At 41.2% G+C, this 25740-nt stretch overlaps 1 protein-coding gene across 6 annotated transcripts; it reads right to left on the bottom strand.

Moving 5' to 3' along the window:
- Positions 1 to 25426, bottom strand: LOC130282186 (intelectin-1-like). Of its 6 annotated transcripts, none has more exons than XM_056530188.1 (8): positions 25307 to 25426; positions 20664 to 20749; positions 2819 to 2986; positions 2354 to 2601; positions 1053 to 1211; positions 630 to 750; positions 446 to 549; positions 1 to 242 (listed from the first exon to the last, which is right to left on the bottom strand). In XM_056530188.1, the coding sequence occupies exons 2-8, from the start codon at positions 20725 to 20727 to the stop codon at positions 90 to 92; spliced, it is 1017 nt and encodes a 338-aa protein (XP_056386163.1). In that variant the 5' UTR covers positions 20728 to 20749; positions 25307 to 25426; the 3' UTR covers positions 1 to 89. The 6 variants fall into 6 exon arrangements, with proteins under 6 accessions (XP_056386163.1, XP_056386161.1, XP_056386162.1 ...); XM_056530186.1 differs by having other exon boundaries at positions 25286 to 25397; XM_056530187.1 differs by lacking the exon at positions 25307 to 25426 and adding an exon at positions 20936 to 21035.
- Between the last annotated feature and the right edge of the window lie 314 nt (positions 25427 to 25740).

Below are 25740 nucleotides of genomic sequence, written 5' to 3'. Positions count from 1 at the left end.
TTGTATTTAATATTTTGCTTTATTGTAACACTTTTCAGAGTCAGTTATTATACTGACCCTTACTATGCTCTACAGTCATGTGCACTTTATTAACGGTAGAAGAGAAGAACAGCTGACTCAGTTATTTCCTTGCTGTTACTCCATCCAACATGTGTTCCATGTCCATCCCAGTCAAAGGCAGCAAAGTCTCCGCACTGTCTGGGGTTTCCTTCTGGGATGTAACCACCTCCTCCAATGCAGTTCTGCAAATATAACAGATAGAAATTTCTACAGTACTTCATTCATCAATGGTGTTATTTGAGGAATAATATTAACTGTTTAGTAATATAGGATATTGTTTCTAAAGCTCTTTTCATAAAAGTTAATGTAAACACTAATACTATACAATATGTTTGCCTTTATAAAGTATTCTCCCACATTTATTCATTTGAGTCCCTATACTCACAACTTCTGGATTGCATCCTGTCACCTTCACTCCTGCACACAACCCCAAAGCAGCTCTTTCATTATTAATAGCCCGGAACTGGACATAACCCGGAACAAGCTCTTCTGCAGAGAGAGAAGATTATTATTAGTTTGTGTTCATAAAGACCATGGTCAGCCTGCTGAACAATTAAACATGAACTTACTTTGTCCATTTGGTGAATAATATGATTTAGTCTTCTCAGCACTTCCAAAGTCATACACAACAGGAATAGCGGGTCCATTATTTGTGAGGCAGGCTCCGGCATTGTACACTACTGGGTATATCTGTCAGAGAATTACACAACCATTCATGGGGATCGGATGTAGTTGAATAGTTACAGATTCCTAGTTAAACAGGTTTTTCTCCTCTTAGATGTTTATGAAATATCTACATTCCCACCTTTATCAGTAATATTTCCTTCTATGTGTTGAATGTAATAATCTGTACTTGCAATGATAAGGCCTCCATCTATCATAAGAATGGAAGTCTCTTGAGCACCCACATTCACCATTGGATATGTCATAAAGGTCTAAGATGAAAAGCCCCATCTTAGTCATTGCAAAAAGCTACCAGACCGATTACTTACTTTGTATAGTTGAAATAGGTTTCCACCCTCTTTGGAGAAGAAGCCATTGTCTGTGCGGTATCTTAGGATAGCGGTATCTCTCCATTTAGACAAGGGTGTTTTGTTTGGAACATGCCATAGCCCCAAGTCTTTAGCAACAATATCATAATATCCTGGATTCTAGAAGCAAATTGAGAAAAATATATAATATTTTATTATAATTTTATAATTATATCCACTGTGTTTTTTATATCAGGATTTATAGCCCTCGTGGGCTGGGCTCTCTCTAATAGTTTGACATTTTATCTATTTCACATTCATTGTACTTTTGTTTGTGTTAGGTATTTTAACCCTTTTCATGTTTATAGCGATCTGGAATTGAGGGCACTATAAAAATAAAGATTAATAACCATACAGAATAACCGTTATAATACAATGCATGAAACATGAAGGTTCTTCTTAATGGCATGGGATACTCCATTAGTTTCCCAGAATAGGTGTCAAGATCCGGACTGGTATGCGGGTAGGATACGGGTAGTGGATGCTCTGTGTTAGTGAGGCGATGACGTGGGCCGTACCAGGGGACTAAGGTTCTAAGAAGTTACTGGTTTTCACCAGAGCCCGCCGCAAGGCAGGATGGACTTGCTGCGGCGGTAACTCCCAGGTCGTATCCCCTGATAGCAACTCGACTTCACTAACTGCTGAGATAGGCGCGGTACACAAGGACAAGGCAAGGCAAGGTTAGACGTAGCAAAAGGTCAAGGCAGGCGGCAAGGTTCGTAGTCAGGGGCAACAGCAAGGGTCTGGATACACAGGCTAGGGATACACAATTACTGGTGCACTGGCCCTTTAAATCTGAGAGACCCAGCGCGTGCGTGCCCTAGAGGTCGGGGCCGCGCACGCCGGGACTGAGCAGGAGGACGGGGCAGGTGAGATGATCGGGATGCAACCCGCGGGCAGGCACGTCTCGCCGCGTGGATCACATCCCCGCCGGAGGACACAGAGCAGTGCTCCCGGTCAGTGAGTCTGACCGGGGTGCTGCAAGCCTGAGCAGAACGCTGTGAGCGCTCCGGGGAAGGAGCGGGACCCGGAGCGCTCGGCGTTACAATAGGCATAGTGCAAGTCTCTCAATCACGTTATTGTTACATGCATGCATATGCTTTTAGTTGCTGTCTGATAGGGAGAGATGTGCATTTATGTCTGTACATGATCTGACAAAATACTGAATACATTTATATTAGATGATATTGTTATAGCATATATTTAGTTTTAATTTTTGCTGTTATATATTATTTAATTTATCCAACATAAATAATAACTACCTTATAATCATCACTAGTAGCTCCATCAGGAAGGCCGAATGTAGCGTAGTTGGCCCAGTTGTCATCTCCTTTTGGGTTGTTGATATTGTTTCCTTCCTGGCTGGACCAGCGATCTCCCACTGTACATTTACCATTCATGTTGTTTTCATAGACACTGGCCACCAAGGTCCAACCCCCACCATTGGTTGTCATGTCACAGTAGGTCTGAAACTTCAGTCCATCTTCAGTGGTCAGCATGTATATTCCATCTAATTGGAAAAACATATGTGCCATATACAGTGCAGGCAATTTTGATTCTCATTTATCTATGTCTAATGTTTATAACATATGTGTGGACATCTGTGTGTCCTTTATTTGTATACACAAAAAGGAAACAATACATTTTATATACCGGTAGTGCTAACCAAATACCAATCTAATTATGAGATTAAAGTTTTCATGGATTGTACAGCCCATATATCTTACCTTTAGCATATATATTTGAGTTCTTAATATCTTTGCAGCTCCTGTATCCATAGTCAGATCCACCAGTAGGGTACCCAGAAGTTGAGGGATAGTTACTTTCAGCGTTCTTGTCGAAGCATGCCAACAGGTTATAAATGTTTTGTTTCATCTCAGCAACGGAAGACTTTGCTGAGAAAAGAGGAATGTGTTACATTGCGCAGAAGTAATGATCATTCATAATTATGCAATTTTTCCATGTAAACATTTATATTATTTCTAATATCAAAATACTAAGCTAATCTGAGTACAGCGCTCGTGTATTTCCAACTCTCACTTGATGAATGCATCGAGGGGCGTGTTAAGGAGAAGAGAGCAGTTCAAGAGATAGCAGGGAGTTCAAGCGGTTGAACCGCTCCAATATCGGACACTTATCCCCTATCCTGTGGATAGAGAATAAGTGTTAAAATGCTGGAGTACCCCATTAATTCTAGGGGCACTGCTGGTCAATTAAATATGTTTACAGCTGATGCTGGGCATCTCATCAATAAACAACCTAATTTTTTTCTGAATATTTAGTAATGTTTACCTATTGAAATGCTGGGGTGGACTGACAATTCATGGGGCCCCGGGAAAAAGAGCATCATGGGGTCCCATGTGCCGCCCACTCATGTGTAAACCGCATCTATATAGATGGCCTGCCCACATACAATATGATTTGTAGTAGCCATTATATGAAGTGTTCTGCTGTGTATTTAAACCCAATCAAACACTTAGAAAACTGTATATAAAAATGTGTTCACCTAAGAAAGGCATATGTGTGTTGCATTTTGTTCAATAATAATGATCAGTATTGTTCAAGGATACTTGTTTTCAAACACACACACATATTTACCTGTGTACTGCAAAGAAGCTACGTGTAACAGTGTCCACATTGGGAGATGTGGCTACGCTTTGGCCTGGACAGAGGTAAGCATGATTTATAAATTTTTTGTTCATACTTGCATGAGGAGGATCATGGAGGGGGCTGACTACCTACCAATTTATCTTCTTGGCTAACTACCTAGCTACTTTTTTACCTATCTACATATCTACCTATCTACCTACTTACCTACCCAACTACCTGGATACCTACCTGGCTATCTATCCAGCTACCTCCTTACTTACATACAGTGGGGCAAAAAAGTATTTAGTCAGCCACCAATTGTGCCAGTTCTCCCACTTAAAAAGTTCTCCCACTTAAAAAGATGAGAGAGGCCTGTAATTTTCATCATAGGTATACCTCAACTATGAGAGACATAATGAGGAAAATCCATAAAATCACATTGTCTGATTTTTAAAGAATTTATTTACAAATTATGGTGGAAAATAAGTATTTGGCCACATACAAAGAAGCAAGATTTCTGTCTCTCACAGACCTGTAACTTCTTCTTTAAGAGTCTCCTCTGTCCTCCACTCGTTACCTGTATTAATGGCACCTGTTTGAACTTGTTATCAGTATAAAAGACACCTGTCCACAACCTCAAACAGTCACACTCCAAACTCTTCTATAGGCAAGACCAAAGAGCTGTCGAAGGACACCAGAAACAAAATTCTAGACCTGCACTAGGCTGGGAAGACTGAATCTGCAGTAGGCAAGCAGTTTGGTGTGAAAAAAATCAACTGTGGGAGCAATTATTAGAAAATGGAAGACATACAAGACCATTGATAATCGCCCTCGGTAAGATCTTACCCCGTGGTGTCAAAATGATCACAAGAATGGTGAGCAAAAATCCAAGAACCACACGGGGGAACCTATTGAATGACCTGCAGAGAGCTGGGAACAAAGTAACAAAGGCTACCATCAGTAACACACTACGCTGCCAGGGACTCAAATCATGCAGTGCCAGACATGTCCCCCTGCTTAAGCCAGTACATGTCTGAGCCCGACTGACGTTTTCTAGAGAGCAAAAGTAGAAACCAATGTAGAACTTTTTGGTAAAAACTCAACTCTTCGTGTTTGGAGGAGAAAGAATGCTGAGTTGCATCCAAAGAACACCTTACCTACTGTGAAGCATGGGGGTGGAAACATCATGCTTTGGGGCTGTTTTTCTGGGACCAGGATGACTGACCAGGGACCAGGATGACTGATCAGTGTAAGGGAAAGAATGAATGGGGCCATGTATTGTGAGCTTTTGAGGGAAAACCTCCTTCCATCAGCAAGGACATTGAAGATGAAACGTGGCTGGGTTTTTCAGCATGACAATGATCCCAAACACACTGCCTGAGCAATGAAGGAGTTGCTTCATAAGAAGCATTTCAAGGTCCTGGAGTGGCCTAGCCAGTCTCCAGATCTCAACCCCATAGAAAACCTTTGGAGGAAGTTGAAAGTCTGTGTTGCCCAGCGACAGCTCCAAAACATCACTGCTCTAGAGGAGATCTGCATGGAGGAATGGGCCAAAATACCAGCAACAGTGTGTGAACACCTTGTGAAGATTTTCAGAAAACATTTGACCTCTGTCATTGCCAGCAATTGACCAAATACTTATTTTCCACCATTTTTTTTCTCATTATGTCTCTTATAGTGGAGGTATACCTACGATGAAAATTACAGGCCTCTCTCATGTTTTTAACCTCTTAAGGACCAAGCCCATTTTGACTTTAAGAACCAGGCCAATTTTATTTTTACATTTTCTTAACTCTTTTATATTTTCATCCACAGACTAGGATGAGGGCTTGTTTTTTGCATGACCAGTTGTTCTTTTGTAATGACATCACTCAATTTACAATAAAATGTAAGGTGTAACCAAAAAAATACTATTTGTGTGGGGAAATTAAAAAGAAAACCACAATTTTGCTAATTTTGGAAGGTCTCGTTTTTACACTGTACAATTTACGGTACAAATTACATGTGTTCTTTATTCTGTGGGTCAATACAATTAAAATGATACCTATGATTATATACTTTTCTATTATTGTTGCGCTTGAAAAACAAATTTCCAAATTCATAACCAAATTAGTACGTTTAAAATGCCTCTATTTTGACGACCTATAACTTCTTCATTTTTCCATATAATGGTGGCATGGGGCTAATTTTTTGCACCGTGATCTGTACTTTTTTTTATTCATACCACATTTGTGTATATAACATTTTATACATTTTTTATAAAATGTGACAAAAAAGCAGCAATTTTGACTTTTTTTACGTTCACGCTGTTCCCCGTACAGGATCATTAACATTATATTTTAATAGTTCGGATATTTACACACACGGCGATAGCAAATATGTTTAATAATTAATTTTTTTTGCACTTTTTAGAAAATGGAAAAAAATGACATTTCACATTTTTATTGGGGGAGGGGATTTTTCTAATTTTTTTAACTTCTTTTTCTTTTACACATTAATAGTCCTGTAGTCCTAAATAGACTATTTATAGCAATCATTTGATTGCTAATACTGTTCAGTGTTATGCATAGGGCATAGCACTGATCAGTATTATCATCTATCTACTGCTCTGGTCTGCTCGATCTCAGACCAGAGCAGGAGAAGCCGGGAAGGTGGCGGAGGCAGATGAGGGACCTCTGTCCACCATGTTAGTCGATCTGATCCCCGTGGCAGTGCCGCGAGTGATCAGATCATCATAAAATGTAGCCGCGATGCCGCAGATGCCGTGATCTGTATTGATCAAGGTATCTGAGGGGTTAATGGCAGATCCGTGCGATCGCGGATGTCGGACATTACTGGTGGGTCCCTGCCGCGCATAACCCGAGCATCACTTCGATGCTCGCGGTCATGCACTGGATGTAAATGTATGTCCTGGTGCGCAAAGTACCGCCGCACCAGGACGTACATTTACGTCCTTGGTTATTAAGGGGTTAAGTGGGAGACTTTGCACAATTGGTGGCTGACTAAATACTTTTTTGCCCCACTGTACCTAGCTATTTGACTACCTACCTACCTTTCTAGTTAGCTAACTGGCTACCTATTCCGGATAAATGCAGCACACCGAACAAAAAATCTAGTGGATGGTGATTTGTTCCATAGTGTATAAAAATACAATGGCCAACATTTATCGCTGTCTTTAGACTGTTTTTTATGTCTAGAAAAGGCACAAGCAGGGTTTATTTGCACCTTTTTTTGCTCCTTTTGGTTGACACATTTCTGCTGATTTTGAGTTGCAATCCACTGATTTTGGCAATACACATGATATGAAAGGGTTTTATGAACTGCACCTTTTTGTGAAGAGGCGCAAAAAAGGCGCAAAGCCACTGAAAAGTCTCTAAAACTACACCAGCCCAGACTTAGCTTAGCTTTTTGGTGTATGTGAAGAGAGAAGTTTCAGAAAATGTGACCTGCACAAAATGTATCCAATGCTCTGTGACCATTTAATAAATTTGGTGCTCCTACACATTACTAGCACACACAAAAAAAAAGGTGTAGAAAAATTCTTTACTTATGTGGTAGCCCTTGGGGGGGTGTATGGTAGTGGTGGTATGGTATAGGTATAGAAGGGGTTAATGTTAACCCTAGAGTTCGTGACGCCAGGCTGAGGGCTGGTATGCTGAATCAATGTTTCCCAGTAATGATAGGTGCATAAAATAACTGAAGATCCACAAGGAGATTGAACTTGAACTTGAATAACTTTTTACTGAAGTGCTTGCAATATCCACGGCACAGTAACAGTCTCATACAAACAGTCCTTAGGTTGCTTAGTGACTGGCAGTTGTAGCGGACCTTGAGCTAGATATACAGTCTCTGAATTTAGGGAGAGATTTGCAGATCCGTCTGGATTTAGGGGAGTTATTAGGTCCGGTGATGCTGCAGAGTGTCTGGGAATTGATACACTCTATAATTAGATTGTTCGGCCATCGCCGCAAGGCTCAGGCCTAACTCACTGCAATAATTGCTGCGCAGCTTTTGCTTACTTGCTTGCCCAGGAACAAGAGAGCGAAAAGATGGCCGCCGCTCCCTTATATGGGCAGGGGGCAGGGGGCAGGGCAAATCTGATTGGTCCGAACATCTGCCATTCACCATTACAGAGTGTAATGGGATTGCTTACATCACAGGGCCTCCAAAGGTCCTTAAGCTTAATACCATAGAGTTCACCTAGTCACATGACCCGCAGGTCCTGCAACGCTATGGAAACAAGTAATTAACCATTTATTTACATATTTTATTCTATTTACATTAACCTTTGAATAACTTAGTGATTTATACACTAGAATAGAGGCGACTAGGGGTAGACTGGATGACAGGGATCCCTACGTCCTAGGGACTCTGGCTATGGGGACCCATACATAAATAGGTACCGTTTAGAATGCGGTACTGGGACACCACACTTACACCTACAATAATAAATGCCAGCTAATGTTTCAATAGCCTCACGCTACCATTTTCAGGTGCCAATAAGTGAACAATGAGGGTTTTTTATAGGCCCTAGCTAATTACACACATCACTAAAAAATTTACATATATAATAATGTTTACATTATATAAAATGTGATCCAAATATCAAAATACATAAAAAGTGCCACGCTCCGTGAACATAGATTTATAAAGTGCATTATCAATCATATCATAGATATATAAGCTTATACTTCAATTCATAGTGACAGTGTACAAGTGTATTAGATCAAACATAATAAAACGTTAAAATTAGTTGGAGTAGTCTCCTTACCTACCTGTTTACCTATCTCCCTATGTACCCTGCCTAGCTACCTGGATACCTACCTACTTACTTACCTACCTAGCTAGCTACATGGCTAACTACCTGGCTACCTACCTGCCTACCTAACAACTTGGCTACCTAGTTAACTACTTACCTTACCTTACTTTTATGCGAATATTGGCACTTCCTGACTAGACACTGATCCCTCCCATCTTTTAGGTGAGATATATTTGCGCATGCGCACTAAGCAAATTTCATAGCCAATATGCAACTTTTGCAACCATAGGACGAATATTCGTTCATATATTCGCAAAATATTGCAAATTCGAATATGGCCCCTGAAGCTCATCACTAATAAGCAGTTCCATTATGTAGAAAGGTTGCAGGAGGGACAGTGAGACATTTAACAGGAGGGGTGCAGTAAGGGTAGTGAGGTGCAAGACAGGAGAGGTAGCAGGAGGGACATTGAAGCATCTGACAGGAGAGGTAGCAGGAGGGACAGTGAGGCATCTAACAAAAGGGGGGCAGTATGGATAGTGAGGTGCATGACAGGAAGTGAGGCATACGACAGAAGGGGTGCAGTAATAAAGGCTGTACCTTAACTCATTAGGGACATTGGACATAAATTGTATTGGACGTACATTTACATTTTGTACATGAAGGGAGCGCAGGACTGGGGACTGGCCAGTTATGGTGGACATCAGTGATCGTGCTGATGCCCACCATTAGAGATGAGCAAGCCGAATCCGGCAAACCCGGATTCGACCTGAACTTTAGGATTTTTCCGGCTCTGCGAACTCCCGAGCTTTTACCAGTAAATAGTGCGACAAAACCGTGAAAGCATGTTTTTTTGGTAGATGGAAGAAGCAGAGTGGGAAGGGGGCAGTGAGATGATGAAGGGGAAAGCAGCAGATCACATGATAACCCAGATCGATTATGTGATTTGCTGCTTACTGTGTCAATCAAGCACAAAGGCCAATAGGACACAGCCAGGGACACAGATAAAAGGCCAGTGACGTCACCAACATCGTTCACAATGCTCGGAACTTCTGTAGAGAGAAGACAGAGAGAGGGAGAGAGACAGACATAGGGACAGTTAGTGGTTAGAAATATAGAGATACAGATTCGAAAGAGAGAGAATGATAGATACAGATTAGAAAGAGAGACCTTATGTGTGTGTGAACAGTAGGCAATCCCAATACAAGAAACCAATTTGGGCTCCTAAACAGCAGATAAGGGGACATGCTTCTCACAGCCTCTGAAGGACAATTTGCTACCATAAATCTAAAGCCTTTTTCAAGGCTCATACCTGCATATACCTAAATTAAATTGTGTTCCTGAACCAGCTCCAGTGAGATGCAATGATTTGTGCCACCCACCCACAAAGCATATTCAAGTGGCACCTATATATGCCTATAGAGCCTGTGAAGACAGTAGTGATTTGGGACTATAATAGTGTTCCTGAACAAGCTACAATAGTCAGTGAGGTGAAGTGATTGTTACACACTGTGCTCTGGCCGCAAGCACTGGCCGTAAGCGCAGTGTTCCTCTTTCTCCGATCGCCGGCGTGGCCGGGATTCGCATTGCGGGACACGCCTGCGTATGAATCCTGGCCTGTCACTCAACATGTCCCGCTCCTGCTTCTCTCTCTCAGCCCTGGCATGCCCATCCCCGTCCCTTAGGGCGCGCACATGCCAGAACTCTGAAATTTAAAGGGCCAGTATGCCCATAATCAGTGAATACACCTGACACTACATTATAAGTTGTTGCAACCCCCACAGTTCCCTGCTGGATCTTCAGTGCCTTTTGTCTGAGAGAAAGTGTTCCCTATTGCCTGTTTTGCCATACCCGTGTACCCAGACCTTCCTGCTACATATTTTGACTACGAACCTTTGCTGCCTGCCTTGACTTTCTGTTACGTTGACTACGCTACAGCTTCCTCCTTCGGTACCTCGCCTTGCCCAGTTACCTGTGGGGTCGAGCCGTGTAAGGGGTAGCAACCTGGGTGTTGCCTGCCGCAGCAAGCCCATCCTGCCTTGCGGCGGGCTCTGGTGAACACCAGCGGCACCTTAAAGTCTGCTCCCTGATACGGTCTGAGTCGTCAGCCACACAGGTAGAGGATCCACATCCAGCTCCATTACAGTGATCTGTTCCACCCACCCACAAAGTGTATCCAATGGCAACTATATATGCCAATAGGGCTTGTGAAGACAATAGTAATTTGTGACTCTAATAGTGTTCCTGAACAAGCTACAGCAGCCAGTGAGGGGCAGTGATCTGTGCCACCCAAAAAGCGTGTTGAAGTTACATGTATCTAGCCTGTAGTGTTATTCGGTCGTGGTGTATTTAATATTGTTCTGCAAACACCTTCAGTACTCATTGTGCTGTCTCTTCTGCCACCCAAAAAGTGTGTTGATTAGTTACACAAATCTAGACTGCAGTGTTAATACAGGTCTGTTGCATTTCATATTGTTCCGAAAACACTGTCAGTACTCATTGGGCTTTCATCTCTGACAAGTATTTGGCCCGTTAACACAGTTTTGTTAGGTTTCATATTTTTTCCGCAAACACACCTTAAATCTTTCTAGTCGTGTACACGCAAACACAAGTTATACTAAAATCCCTGTGCATTTCAAACACATTAGGCATCTAAAGTAAATGTATTTTTAAAATTTTGGTTTTATTAACATGCCTTATATGTATTATGTTGTAAGATAAACACAGTTCAAAGCATTGAAACTCAAAGTTGTCAAGTAGGTTGGTAAAATATCACCCAAAAAAGATAAAATGAATGTCTGGTAAAGGAATTGTCCATTCTAGAGAGTCTGTTTCCTCATGTCTGCCTTTGCTCCCCCCCCCCCCCCCCCCTACTGCTAGGCAGAAGGATGGCACTAGATATGAGGAGGAGTTGGGTCACAGTTAGCCTTTGGAGCATGTTGCTGAGGTGGGGGAACGGGCTGCAGTGGCTGAGCATGGCACTGCTAGGACTGGTGATAGTCATGGTGAGGATTCTGGAAGGCATTATGGTGGATGTGGTGCGGGGGAACGAGGAGGCCACAATTACACATTAGAAGTGCCAACTGAGAGGAGTGGTGGGGATGATGAAGAGGAGTTTAAAGAGGGGGATGTCTGCAGGCCTTCTGGTCCGAGCAGCACAGGAGCAAGTGACAGTGACACTGGTACTGGATCTGAAGGCTTGAGAAAAAAAATGCTCTAGAACAGGGCCACAGGCATGTGTTGATGTACCTAGTTTATGGTATCCTGCCATGTGGAAATTCTTTACTATGTTACAAGATGCAGGAAAGAAGGCACAGTGCCGTATCTGCGGAGAGAAAGTGAGGCACAGGCAGTGTCCAAATTTATAGAATTAAGGGGTACTCCGGCCCTATTACATCTTATCCCCTATCCTTAGGATAGGGGATAAGAGGTATGATCGCGGGGGTCCCGCCGCTGGGGACCCCCACAATCTGTCATTCCGCACCCACCTGTCATTCCGCACCCAGCGCTGGAGGCTCCGAGTGTGAAGCGTGACGACCCATGGGGCCGGAGTATTGTGATGTCCCAACTCCGCCCCTGTGTGATGTCACGCCCACTCCCATAGACTTGCATTGAGGGGGCAGAGGGGCATCACACAGGGGCGGAGTCATGATGTCCCGATACTCCGACCCCATGGTCGTTACGCTTCACACTCGGAGCCTCCAGTGCTGCGGAGAGCTCACAAAGGTGGGTGCGAAAATGACAGATTGCGGGGGTCACCTATTACTTGGATAGGGGATAAGATACATTAGGGCCGGAGTACCCCTTTAGGCCTCTACGTCAGCACCTCGTGTCACAAAGCCTGGTTAGAAGTATACATAGTCCACCAATGCTTGCTCTCTGCTGGCTACAGATAACTCTACCTCACCACCATCTGCTGTACCCTGGCTACTGCTAGAAACATCAATTCATCACCCTACTTCCATCCAGGTCTACACGTACACAACTTATCATCCACAATAAAATGGATAATTTTTGGGATGCTTAAAAAAATCCATGCTGTCTTCTTCACTTGCTAGACTAAGAACCTGTTGCTACTCCCAAAAATGGAATAATTTTTGGCACGCTTGTAAAAATTAATGCAGCTCCTTAATCTCTGACAAGTATTTGGCCCGTTAACACAGTTTTGTTAGATTTCATATTTTTTCCGCAAACACACCTTAAATCTTTCTAGTCGTGTACACGCAAACACGAGTTATACTAAAAACCCTGTGCATTTCAAACACATTAGGCTTCTAAAGTAAATGTATTTTTAAAATGTTGGTTTTATTAAACATGCCTTATATGTATTATGTTGTAAGATAAACACAGTTCAAAGCATTGAAACTCAAAGTTGTTAAGTAGGTTGGTAAAAAATCACCCAAAAAAGATAAAATGATACTTTAAAAAAAAAAAAAATAATAAAATAAATGTCTGGTAAAGGAATTGTCCATTCTAGAGAGTGTTTCCTCATGTCTGCCTTTGCTCCCCCCCCCCCCCCCCCCCTACTGCTAGGCAGAAGGATAGCACTAGACATGAGGAGGAGTTGGGTCACAGTTAGCCTTTGGAGCATGTTGCTGAGGTGGGGGAACAGGCTGCAGTGGCTGAGCATGGCACTGCTAGGACTGGTGGTAGTCATGGCGAGGATTCTGGCATCATGGTGGATGTGAATTTTTGGCACGCTTGCAAAAATTCATGCAGTCTTCTTCACTTGCTAGACTAAGAACCTCTTGCTACTCCCAAAAACGGGATAATTTTTGACACGCTGGGATGAAGCCATTTTTAAACGTTTGCTCAGTTCTACTGCCAACTGTCTAACAGCCAGGCCTGTTCCATAGGCAGCACATTTTTGCAATGTGTCTCATCAAGCATTGTAAACTATCCTTTGGATAGGGGATAAGATGTCTAGGGGCGGAGAAACCCCTTAACACATCAGCAGATTTTACTATGAATTATAACATAATAATTTCAATCACAAGAACCTGCATAAGCTCCTCCACCTTAGAGCATACCTGATATTTCGGGTGACTTTTCAAGATAAGCTGCCCTGTTTGTGTAAATAAGGAACAGCACTATTTCTTGCCAGTATATAACTTGTAAATTGTATTTTTCTGCAGATTTCTGCTCTGCAAGCTGCATTTCTAATTTGCAGTTCTACCAGAGCTGGTGGGTGGAACTATACCTCTAGCCCCCATAGACTTGTATCTGCTTGTCTTGCAGGACAAAGCTAAGCTGATTTTCACAGTGGAATACAATCTCACAGGAGAGAGGGAAGAAGCCTAGAAATCTAATCAGATATATTACAAAGTTTCTAATATTTGTTTGTACTATTGATCTATGTAAAGTTTGTTCAAATAACAGTACCTATTTATTTTTAAAAAATTACAGCGTTATAACTTATTGACAGACAAACCATATTTCATTTAATATTGTTGGGTAGCAAGGGGTTGTCCACCATAAGGTGATTTTAGTACGTACCTGGCAGACAGTAATGGACATGCTTAGGAAGAATCTGCGCTTGTCTTGGGGCTAAATGGCATGTCATGAGATTACCATAATACTGTGGCTAGCTTTTTGTGAACTGATATTTCCTTTTTGAGTTTTCTTTTTTGCCTACAAATCCCATAATTCCATTTTCCTCCCTCCCACACATCAGCCACCCCACCCTTTGAAACATAAATGAGCTGCATCCATTCAAAAGACCTGTGGTTTTCAATCAGGGTGCCTACAGCTGTTGCATTAGTTGCAGATCTTTCTCCCACCAAGCTATCCCTCCACCCATTGAAAAAGGACAGGCTCCCTGTCATCAGCTGACTAGTGAGTCAGGTCTCGGCCGCATTGCAACCTGGGAAAATATGAGACAACAGTCATTTTGTATGCTGTTAAAAAGAAATATTGGGGTGAAAATCACATAAATATTGTGAGAAAACCGTCACACACAGGTGCAGACACTATGCTATGAACTACACTAACTTTACAGCCCCTGTAGCATAGTCAAATAAAAAAAAAATCCTGGAATACCCCTTTAAGGAGTTTTGTAGGAGTAATGACACACCCTAGGGACAAGGGGAATGGTAATTCTCATTAGTCAATTGATTGATACATTTTCAGGTGGAATAACATAAATAAATTTTTCCTGAGAAAAGACAGACAGTTTTGTTTTAGTTTTTTTGAGTGATCTGACAGGTATGCTTTAAATGAGCAGAGAATTAGATCAATAAATTACAAGTTATCCTGATAATTTTTCTGTAAAACTATATATTAATCTATTCAGTTTCATTTTCAATGTCAGCTGTACTATGGAATATCCATATATAGACTCTTAACACCTTGGGGCATATATCTATATATATAAATATATATATATATATATATATATATATATATATATATATATAAATGTAGAAAAAGCGCAGCACTCCTCAAATACGTGAAAAATAGTAGTGGTTTATTGGCTCACATAGCAGCAACGTTTCTGTCCTACCATAGGACCATTTTCAAGCTCCGAAAATGGTCCTATGGTAGGACAGAAAGGTTGCTGCTATGTGAGCCAATAAACCACTACTATTTTTCACGTATTTGAGGAGTGCTGCACTTTTTCTACATTTATATTACATGGACTTTGATCGGGTCTGGGGCGCTGGCACCCGCTGCTGTATTGGATAAGTAGTGCTGCAGATTTTCTTCATATATATATATATATATATATATATATATATATATATATATATATATATATATATATATTTATTTTATTTTTTCATTTTTTTTTTCTTTTCTTTTCTTTTTTTTTATAGTTTGATTGAGTAAACTAAATAAATAAATAAAATATTTATATAGCTTCAGACCCTTTCCCTTTTTTCACATTATATTAAGGTTGTGGCCATTGTGCACTTAAAACAGAAAAATAACAGTCGGTAACTGGAGCCAGAGTTCACTAACAATCGGAGGAGGCGATGATCGTCGACGGTGATCAGCGGGCGGCGATGATGTGTGGCAGGCTCCCTGCTGCAGACTACCAAAGCCGGTGAATTGCCAAACTGCTGTGTGGGCATGCTGGGAGTTGTAGTTTTGCAAGATCTAGAGGGCCACAGTTTTGAGACCACTGCAGAGTTATCTCCAAACTGTAGCCCTCCAGCTGTTGCAAAACTACAACTCCCAGCATGTCCACACAGCAGTTTGCTGTCTGGGCATGCTGGGAGTTTAAGTTTTGCAAAATCTGCAGCGCACAGTTTGGAGATCACTGTGCAGTGGTTTCTAAACTGTGGCCCTTCCGATCTTGCAAAACTACAGCTCCCAGCATGCATGAACAGCAAAAAGCTGTCTCCCATGCTGGGAGTTGTAGTTGCCTACCTCCAGCTGTTGCATAACTACATCTCCCAGCATGCCCTTCGGCGATCAGTACATGCTGGGAGTTTTAGTTTTGCGACAGCTGGAGGCACACTAGTTGGAAAATACTGAGATAGGTAAGTTAGGTAACAGAACCTAACTGAAGGTTTAACAACCAATGTGCCTCCAGCTGTTGCAAAAGTCTGTCAGTGCATGCTGGGAGTTGTAGTATTGCAACAGCTGGAGTTCCCCCCCCCCCCCATCTGAATGTACAGGGTACATTCACACGGGCGGGTTTACAGTGAGTTTCCTGCTTCAAGTTTGAGCTGCAGCAAATTTTCCGCCGCAGCGCAAACTCCTAGAGGGAAACTCACCATAAACCCCCGCCTGTGCGAAAGTACCCTAAAAGACCACACTACACTACACTAACACATAATAAAGGGTAAAACACTACATATACAACCCCTTACACTGCCCCCTCCCCCCACAATAAAAATGAAAAACATATCGTACGGCAGTGTTTCCAAAACGGAGCCTCCAGCTGTTGCAAAACAACAACTCCCAGCAATTCCGGACAGCCACTGACTGTCCAGGCATGCTGGGAGTTTAGCAACAGCTGGATGAACCATGTTTGGGAATCACTGGCGTAGAATAGCCTTATGTCCACCTCTATGCAAGCCCTAATTTAGTCCTCAAATGCGCTCTCTCACTTCGGAGCCCGCTTGTATTTCAAGGAAACAGTTTAGGGCCACATATGGGGTATTTCCATACTCGGGAGCAATTGCACTACACATTTTGGGGGGCTTTTTCTCCTTTTACCACTTATGAAAAGGAAAAGTTGGGGTCTACCCAAGCCTGTTAGTGTAAAAAAAAAACATGCTGGTGTTGCCCCATACTTTTTATTTTCACAAGAGGTAAAAGGAAAAAAAGACCCAAAAAATTTGTAACGCAATTTCTCCTGAGTACGGAAATACCCCATATGTGAGTGTAAAATGCTCTGCGTGCGCACAACTGGGCTCAGGAGTGAGAGCGCACTATGTACATTTGAGGCCTAAATTGGTGATTTGCACAGGGGTGGCTGATTTTACAGCGGTTCTGACATAAACGCAAAAAATATTAATACCGACGTGTGACCCCATTTTGGAAACTACACCCCTCACGGAACGTAACAAGGGGTATTGTTTTCACTAAAATGCTGGTGTTACCATAAACTTTTAATTTTCACAAGGGAACATAGGAAAAAAGCCCCCCAAAATTTGTAACCCCATTTCTTCTGAGTAAGAACATAACCCATATGTGGATGTAAAGTGCTCTGCAGGTGCACTACAATGCTCAGAAGAGAAGGAGCGCCATTGAGCTTTTGGAGAGAAAATTTGTCCAGAATTGTAGGCCACGTGCGTTTACAGAGCCCCCTGTGGTGCCATAACAGTGGACCCGCCCACATGTGACCCCTTGTAAACTGCACCCCTCACAGAATTTAATAAGTGCAGTGAGCATTTACACCCCACTGGCGTTTGGCAGATCTTTGGAACAGTGGACTGTGCAAAAGAAAAATAAAATTTTTCATTTTCACGGACCACTGTTCCAAAATTTTGTCAGACACCTGTGGGGTGTAAATGCTCACTGCACCCCTTATTACATTACGTGAGGGATGCAGTTTCCAAAATGGGGTCATATGTGAGCGGGTCCACTGTTCTGGCACCACGGGGGGCTTTGTAAACGTACATGGCCCCTGACTTCGATTCCAAACAAATTCTCTTTCCAAAAGCTCAATGGCGCTCCTCCTCTTCTGAGCATTGTAGTATGCCAGCAGAGCACTTGATGTCCACACATGGGGTATTTCCATACTCAGAAGAATTTGGGTTACAAATTTTGGGGGGCATTTTTACCCCTTGTAAAAATGTAAAATTTTGGGAAAAAACTGTATTTTAGTGACACTTCTTTTTTCCATTTACACATCTGACTTTAACATAAAGTCGTCAAACACCTGTGGGGTGTTAAGGCTCACTGTACCCCTTGTTACGTTTCTTGAATGGTGTCGTTTCCAAAATAGTATGTCATGTGTTTATTTATTTTTTTATTTTTTTGCTGTTCTGGCACAATAGGGGCTTTCTAAATGCGACATGCCCACCAAAAACCATTTCACGAAATTTGCTTTCCAAAAGCCAATTGTGACTCCTTCTCTTGTGAGCATTGTAGTGCGCCAGCAGTGCCCTTGACATCCACACTTGGGGTATTTCCATACTCAGAAGAGATGGTTAACATTTTTGGGGGGCATTTTCTCCCATTACCCTTTGTGAAAATGGTAACTTTGGGGAAAAAACTGCATTTAGTGGAAAAAAAAAATTTCATTTACATAACCGACATTAACGAAAAGTCACCAAACACATGTGAGGTGTTAAGGTTCACTAGACCCCAAAGTCTAGTTTCCAAAATAGTATGCCATGTGTGTGTTTTTTTTTGCTGTTCTGGCACAATAGGGGAATCCTAAATGCGACATGCTCCACAAAAACCATTTCAGCAAAATTCACTCTCCAAAATCCCATTGTTGCTCCTTCCCTTCTGAGCCCTCTACTGCGCCCACCGAACACTTCACATACACATATGAGGTATTTCCTTACTCAAGAGAAATTGGGTTCCAATTTTTTTTGCCCTTTTTTCCTATTACCCCTTGTAAAAATTCAAAAACTGGGTCTACAAGAACATGCGAGTGTAAAAAATTAAGATTTTGAATTTTCTCCCTTACTTTGCTGCTATTCCTGTGAAACACCTAAAGGGTTAACAATCTTTCTGAATGTCATTTTGAATAATTTGAGGGGTGCAGTTTCTTTAATGGGGTCATTTATGGGGTATTTCTAATATTAAGGCCCTTCAAATCCACTTCAAAACTGAACTTGTCCCTGAAAAGTTCAGATTTTGAAAATTTCGTGAAAAAATTAGAAAATTGCTGCTGAACTTTGAAGCCCTCTGAGGTCTTCCAAAAGTAAAAAGATGTCAACTTTATGATGCAAAAATAAAGTAAAACTATTGGCCCACATTTATCATTGTCTTTAGACTGTTTTTTGTGTCTAAAAAGGGGGCAAAAAAGGGGCAAAAAAGGCGCAAGCAGGGTTTTTTGCGCCTTTTTCTGCCCCTTTTTGTTTATACATTTCTGCCGATTTTGAGTTGCAATCCACTGATTTTGAGTTGCAATCCACTGATTTTGGCAATAGACATGATATGGAAGGGATTTATCATTGCGCCTTTTTGTAAAAAGGAGCAAAAAAAGGCGCAAAGCCACTGAAAGTCTCTAAAACTACACCAGCCCAGACATGGTGTAGCTTTTTGGTGTGTGTGTAGACAGAAATTTCAGAAAATGTGGACCTGCACAAAATTTATCAAAGCTCTTTTACCTTTTAATAAATTTGGTGCTCCTACACATTATCAGCACACAAAAAAAGGCGTAAAAAAATGCTTCACTTGCACTGCAATGATAAATGTGGGCCAGTGTATGTGTGAATCAATATGTAATTTATTTGGTATGTCTATTTCCCAAGCAGAGAGCTTCAAAGTTAGAAAAATGCAAACTATTCAATTTTTATCAAATTTGGGAATTTTTCACCAAGAAATGATGCAAGTATCAACGAAAATTTACCACTAACATAAAGTAGAACAAAAAAACTATCTCGGAATTAGAATGAAAAGTAAATGCATCCAAGAGTTATCAATGCTTAAAGTGACAGTGGTCAGATGTGCAAAAAACGCTCTGGTCCTCAAGGTGAAAATGGGGTTGGTCCTTAACCCCTTAAGGACCAAGGACGTACCGGTACGTCCTTGGTCCTGCTCTCCTGATATAACGCGGGGTTACGTCATATCACGGCGGGCCCGGCGTCATAGTGAAGCCGGGACCCGCCTCTAATAGTGCGCAGCGCGCTATTAACCCTTTAGCCGCGTGTTCAGAGCTGAAAGTGAAAAGTGAAAGTGAAAGTTGCCGGCTAGCTCAGTCGGGCTGTTCGGGATAGCCGTGGCTAATCACGGCATCCCGAACAGCTTACAGGATAGCGGGAGGGTCCCTACCTGCCTCCTTGCTGTCCGATCGCCGAATGACTGCTCAGTGCCTGAGATCCAGGCATGAGCAGTCATGCGGCAGAATCGTTGATCACTGGTTTCTTATGAGAAACCAGTGATCAATGATGAAGATCAGTGTGTGCAGTGTTATAGGTCCCTATGGGACCTATAACACTGCAAAAAAAAAGTAAAAAAAAAAAGTGAATAAAGATCATTTAGCTCCTCCCCTATTAAAAGTTTGAATCACCCCCCTTTTCCAATAAAAAAACTTCAGATCATGGCACAAAAAATGAGCCCTCATACTGCCCCATACACAGAAAAATAAAAAAGTTATAGGGGTCAGAAGATGACAATTTTAAACGTATTAATTTTCCTGCATGTAGTTATGATTTTTTCCAGAAGTCCGACAAAATCAAACCTACATAAGTAGGGTATCAGTTTAATCGTATGGACCTACAGAATAAAGTTAAGGTGTCATTTTTACCGAAAAATGTACTATGTAGAAACGGAAGCCCCCAAAAGTTACAAAACAGCGTTTTTTTTTCAATTTTGTCGCACAATGATTTTTTTTTCGTTGCACCGTAGATTTTTGGGCAAAATAACTGACGTCATTACAAATTAGAATTGGTGGTGCAAAAAATAAGCCATCATATGGATTTTTAGGTGCAAAATTGAAAGAGTTATGATTTTTTAAAGGCAAGGACCAAAAAACGAAAATGCGAAAACGGAAACCCCCCCGGTCCTTAAGAGGTTAAGGGGTTGAGCACAAGAACACAACATAACAAATAGTTTTTTTGGTACATTTCTCATATGTAAATAAAAGAACTCACTACATATGTCACAGTTTACTTCATAAAGGGCCAAAGAGATGATAAGGAGGGTGCGTACCACCATTTTCTGATGAGTTTTGTAGAAACTAAAATAAAATAAAGAAAATAATATATATTAGACAACATCATTATCACTATAATAACAATGAAGATTTTTAATGTAAACTGTCAGTATTTCTATATAGCAACACATTTAAGAAGATGTCTCCTGGTGAAATTTTTTTTAGCTTTAAGTGCAGAAGGGAAAGTTATATAAGTTGCAAATCACTTACATTACCAATGCTGCATGGAAACCAGCTTTTTCTGTATTCCTCTGTCAGACAGGAAGTTCCGTAGTTCCAGTGTTTTCATTACTTACGACCCCCCCCCCCATTCAGCCCGTTATCCCACAAAACCCTGTGCTGCATGGAGTTCAGCTGCCCACCCTGTGCATGGCCTCGGCCCATCCCATCTCATAAATATTCATATTCTGCTCCTTTGTTTCAACAGTGATTGGCTGAGCAGCATTGCCTACATGCCAGCTGCTTTAGCCGATCACAGCAGCCCCAGAAAGCAGGCACACTTCTTTTCTTCCCCCTCTGTTATTGTTGTTACACTGAGAGTGGAGGAAGAGAGGGATTTGCGAGTCTAGAGCTGTCACTGATAACGGAGGAGAGGAAGGAGTGATTTTGTAAGCATGGATCTGTTTTAGCCTAAGTTTCCACTTGGTTTCTTTTTTTTTGTGTTTTTTTCCAAAAAACGCCAAAGGGGCCCCATGGCGTTTTCTCATTGAAAAAAAGTGCTGCGGACGGATGTTAGCTGTAAATCAATGAGAAATCACTTTGCGTTTTTCAGTTTGGTGTTTTTTGTTTTATCCATTTGGTGTTTTTTCACTCTTTTTTTGGCATTTTTCAGCTCTTGGCAGTTTTGCAAAGTTGCAGTTTGTTGAGCCTATGGCGTTTTTTTTTCCTGAAATTGTGGCGTGGAGTAAAAAAAAAAAACGCCAAGAAAAATTATATGTGGGTTTTAACGTTGGCATTTTTACAGGCGGTTTTTATCCTTTTTTGGACTTTAGTGATCCAAAAAAGTGATGGAGATACCTTTTTTTAATAAAATATCGTAGGGTACCATTAAAAAAATAAAATAAAAAAGATACAGTAGTGATGGAAAAAATTATATCTTATGAAATGTATCTTTTTTTATAACAACATTTTTATAAATTTTTAAAACGGGGATCAATATATGTGGTGGGCAGGGCACTAAAAATGTAGCTGACAATGATAAAAAATGTAGAGTGTGTTTTTCATTTTTTTTCTTTATTTTTAACATTTTTTAGGTAGTACTACTACTCCCAGCGGGGAACACACTGTTCCATTATGGGAGTAGTAGTACCTGTACTAATTGACAGATCGCCCCGGGTGTCACTTCTGACACCCGTTGCGATCCTCCTGTATAATGTATAGATACGGCCGGCATATATGTACACCTATTCATATTTCCCGCAGAGAGCTGTGATTGCCCGGATGGTTCCAGCCAATCACAACTGTCTGTGGGAAATATTAATAGGTGTATATATACGTCAGTGCAGGGGACCATAGGAGAGCGGCCGCCGCATCTATACATTATACAGGAGGATCGCAACGGGTGTCAGGAGTGACATCTGCTGTGATCTGTCCTTAACTGCAGGTACTACTGCTCCCAAGATGGAACACACTCTGCTCCATGCTGGGAGCTGTAGGACCTGCATTAATAGACAGATCGCAACAGGTGTCAGAAGTGACACTTGCTGCGATCTGTCTATTAATGCAGGTACTACAGCTCCCAGCATGGAGCAGAGTGTGCTCCATGTTGGGAACAGTAGTACCTGCAGTTAAGGACAGATCACAGCGGGTGTCACTCCTGACACCTGCTGCGATTGTCCTTCATCCCTGAGATGCAGAGTGGCTTTCTCCTGTGCTACAATTTCCTTATAAAATGAATTTTGTTAAATACATTTTTTTCCATCACTGTTGCATCCTTTTTTTTTTATTTATTTATTTTTTGTTACATAACAAATTTTGAAAAAACATCAAAGGGGCCAAAAATGCAATTTCCACTCAAAGGCAAAAAGTGGCATAAAAAAACCACAAGAAAAAACACAACACACAGGAAAATACTGTGGCATTTTTTCTGGCATTTTTTTGGACCACAAAAAAGGCAAGTAGAAACTTAGCCTTACTAAGTGCAGGGTAGGGCAGAGCAGAGCGGTGGGGGTACGGGGAGTGATTTTGTGAGTGTAGAGCTGTTTCATTCAGAGGAGAAGAGGGGAGGGGGGAGGTAGTGATTTTACAAGTGTAAGGCCCCTTTCACTCTACCGTTATGCTCCTGCATTCTGACACCTGTTAGCAAGAACGCGTCATGAAAAAATGGATGAAATAACTGAATACAACGGATGATAACTGATGACCAATTTTGACAGACATTCTGTCAAAATAACGGACATGGGCCATCCATTACCACCCGTTATTTCATCCGTCATGGACCGTTATAGTCCGTTATTTTATGTCCATTATTTTATTTCCATGTGATTTCCTGATTGTTAGGCTGTACTGAGCATGCTCAGGAGCAATAACGGATCATAAAGGAATATAAAAATAACGGACAATAACGGATGTCATTTGTGAACATCCGTCACCCATAGACTTCAATATTAAAATTTTTAAATCTATTATACGGGACAAAAATTTGTGCATTCACCGTTATTTGCCCCTTCAAAAATAAAGGGCGTTAGTCATAATGGGACATAACTGATGCTAAAGGATGGTCAAAAAATCCCATAGACATGAATGGGATTTTTTGACGCCCGTTTTATAGACTTTCTGATGGGAGTTCATGACTGGAGTTTTTACAGGAGCAAAACGGTAATGTGAAAGGGGCCTAAAACTGCAACAACTTTAGCTCCTGGGAACCCCCTTTCTGAGCACACTGAGCGTACACAGCTTTTATTTCCTCATGGCGACCCTGCTGCAGAGGGCTATGATTGGAGCTCAGTGTTATGTGATAGTGAACTAGCAGAGGGGGTGGATTGCATAATTACACTATGGGAGTCACTAATGTAAGATAGGGGTGGTAACAAGCTCTCTGCTCAGCCAGCTAAGTGCAGGAAATGAGAGCAGTGCATGCAGGGAAATATAGTCTATGAGACCACAGGTATGGCTCACATAACCAGGAAGTACGGTAACTGAAATTAATGAGCTTAATAGCCGGTGAACGGGGGTCAAAAAAAATTCCAGAGAGGTGGTAGGTGTATATACTATGGAATGGCTTTTTTATTTTTATTTTTTTACTTCTACATGGGATATCTCCTTTAAAATACTTGCAAACACTTTTCAACACTCAATTGATTTCTTGCAAAGAATGTTTCTTTTACTATCTGAGTACTAATTTCTATTACTCAGGTCTGAAAGAAGTGGAGCTTGACTTTCAAATAAGACCTATATTACAACTTTAGCTGTGATCCACCTTGCTATTAAAAGGGGTACTCCACCCCTAGACATCTTATCCCCTGTCCAAAGGATAGGGGATAAGATGTCTGATAGCGGGGGTCCCACCGCTGGGGACCCCCGCAATATAGCATGTGGCACCCACCTGTTTCTGCTCCGGAAGCACTGGAGGGTCTGGGTCCCGATCACCGGGATGGAAGTCTGTGACGTCACGACTCCGCCCCCATATGATGTCACGCCCCGTCCCCTCAATGCAAATCTATGGGAGAGGGCGTGATGGGATAAGATGTCTAGGGGTGGAGTACCCCTTTAACAGGGATATATCTTGACAAGAAATACAGCTATACTTCAGTCTAAATCAGAGCTAGAAAATGATTGGCTTTAAAACCAGATCTAAAATAAATGTGCAAGAACTGTTTTATTTTTTTATTTTTCTCTCTGACACCAAGTGAGAGTGGAGGGAGGGCTAGGGATATATTATGCACATCTATAAAGTGGTTCAGCGATGTATGTATGTATGTATTTATTTTAAAATAAAATAATAATAATAGTAATAATAATAATAAAGAGGAAAAGAAAAACCAAGATCTAAATTGTATCTAGCTGCTATCTAGCCTGAAATACAATAAGTTAAAGTGATAGATGCATATATTGAGAGGAAAAGGGAGGACAGGGAAAAGGTTATAAAGAGTAGTTTGTAATTGAATTGAAAACTGTCTCAAGTACTGTACCCAGAGATTTTTGTTAATGGTTCCTACTCTGAATGGTTTCTGATTAAGTGGGGTTCCCAAAAGTTCAGAACTGGATCCATATTTATGACTCTTGTTTATAAATGATAGAGAGGATTAAACAGTGCTTGTTATTTATGTGAAAGATATACATAAGTTACAAGCAGACTATACTTAGGGCATTCACTTGGCCAAAGGATTAATATGGATAAATGCTAAATCATGCATTGGGTACAAATAACCTCCATGCATCATACGTATTTATAGAGAAGAAGCTGGGTGTACTTATAGATCATAGACTATAGAACAGCATAAACAGTCATCACTTGTTTCTAAGGTTAGCAGGATATTGTCATATATTAATACAGGCTTTGGCTCACAGGACATGGTATTACGAAACACAAATGGGATGGGAACACAATATTAGATTTACCACATTATAAAGAAGGCTCACAATATGAAATCACGCCATCCGCTCTGCCTGCCCCATCCTAGTTCTGCAGAGTGGATGCTATATATGCTGCTGTCAGTTTGACTGCAGCATCTATAAGGTGAAAGAGGGTACTTTCTCTGCTCTTCATCGGCCACAAAGCAGTAGCTATGGCAACCGATCAGACTTTATCTCATGTAAGCAAAACCTAAGCAAAAATAAATGAGTTAAAAACACACTTTCTAAAGAGAAGAATGTAAAGTTTGTGACATATTGTACATTATAAAAGTAGTAAATCTTTGTTAATGCATGCAGCATTTTTTGTGAAAAACTAAAATATTGTGAAAATTTGTAAAATTGTATTATTTTTTTTTATTTGTTATTGCGTTAATCAATCTTTATTTTGTGGGTCAGTATGATTATGGCATAGTACAATTTATATAGCTTTTTTTCACAAC

The sequence above is a fragment of the Hyla sarda genome, chromosome 7 (genome assembly GCF_029499605.1).
Source record: "Hyla sarda isolate aHylSar1 chromosome 7, aHylSar1.hap1, whole genome shotgun sequence".
Lineage (NCBI taxonomy): Eukaryota > Metazoa > Chordata > Amphibia > Anura > Hylidae > Hyla > Hyla sarda.
Note: the sequence above shows the minus strand (reverse complement) of the source record. Positions and strands in the feature narration are given on the sequence as shown.

What these genes read in the sequence shown, in the direction of transcription:
- LOC130282186 (XM_056530184.1), bottom strand. Translation starts at nt 21,014, where the DNA reads ATGAAAACACTGGAACTACGGAACTTCCTGTCTGACAGAGGAATACAG. An exon ending in CTACTAGTGATGATTATAAG is followed by an intron (nt 1,212 to 2,353) that starts GTAGTTATTATT and finishes ATTTGCTTCTAG; the next exon opens with AATCCAGGATATTATGATAT. An exon ending in TTATTCACCAAATGGACAAA is followed by an intron (nt 550 to 629) that starts GTAAGTTCATGT and finishes CTCTCTCTGCAG; the next exon opens with AAGAGCTTGTTCCGGGTTAT.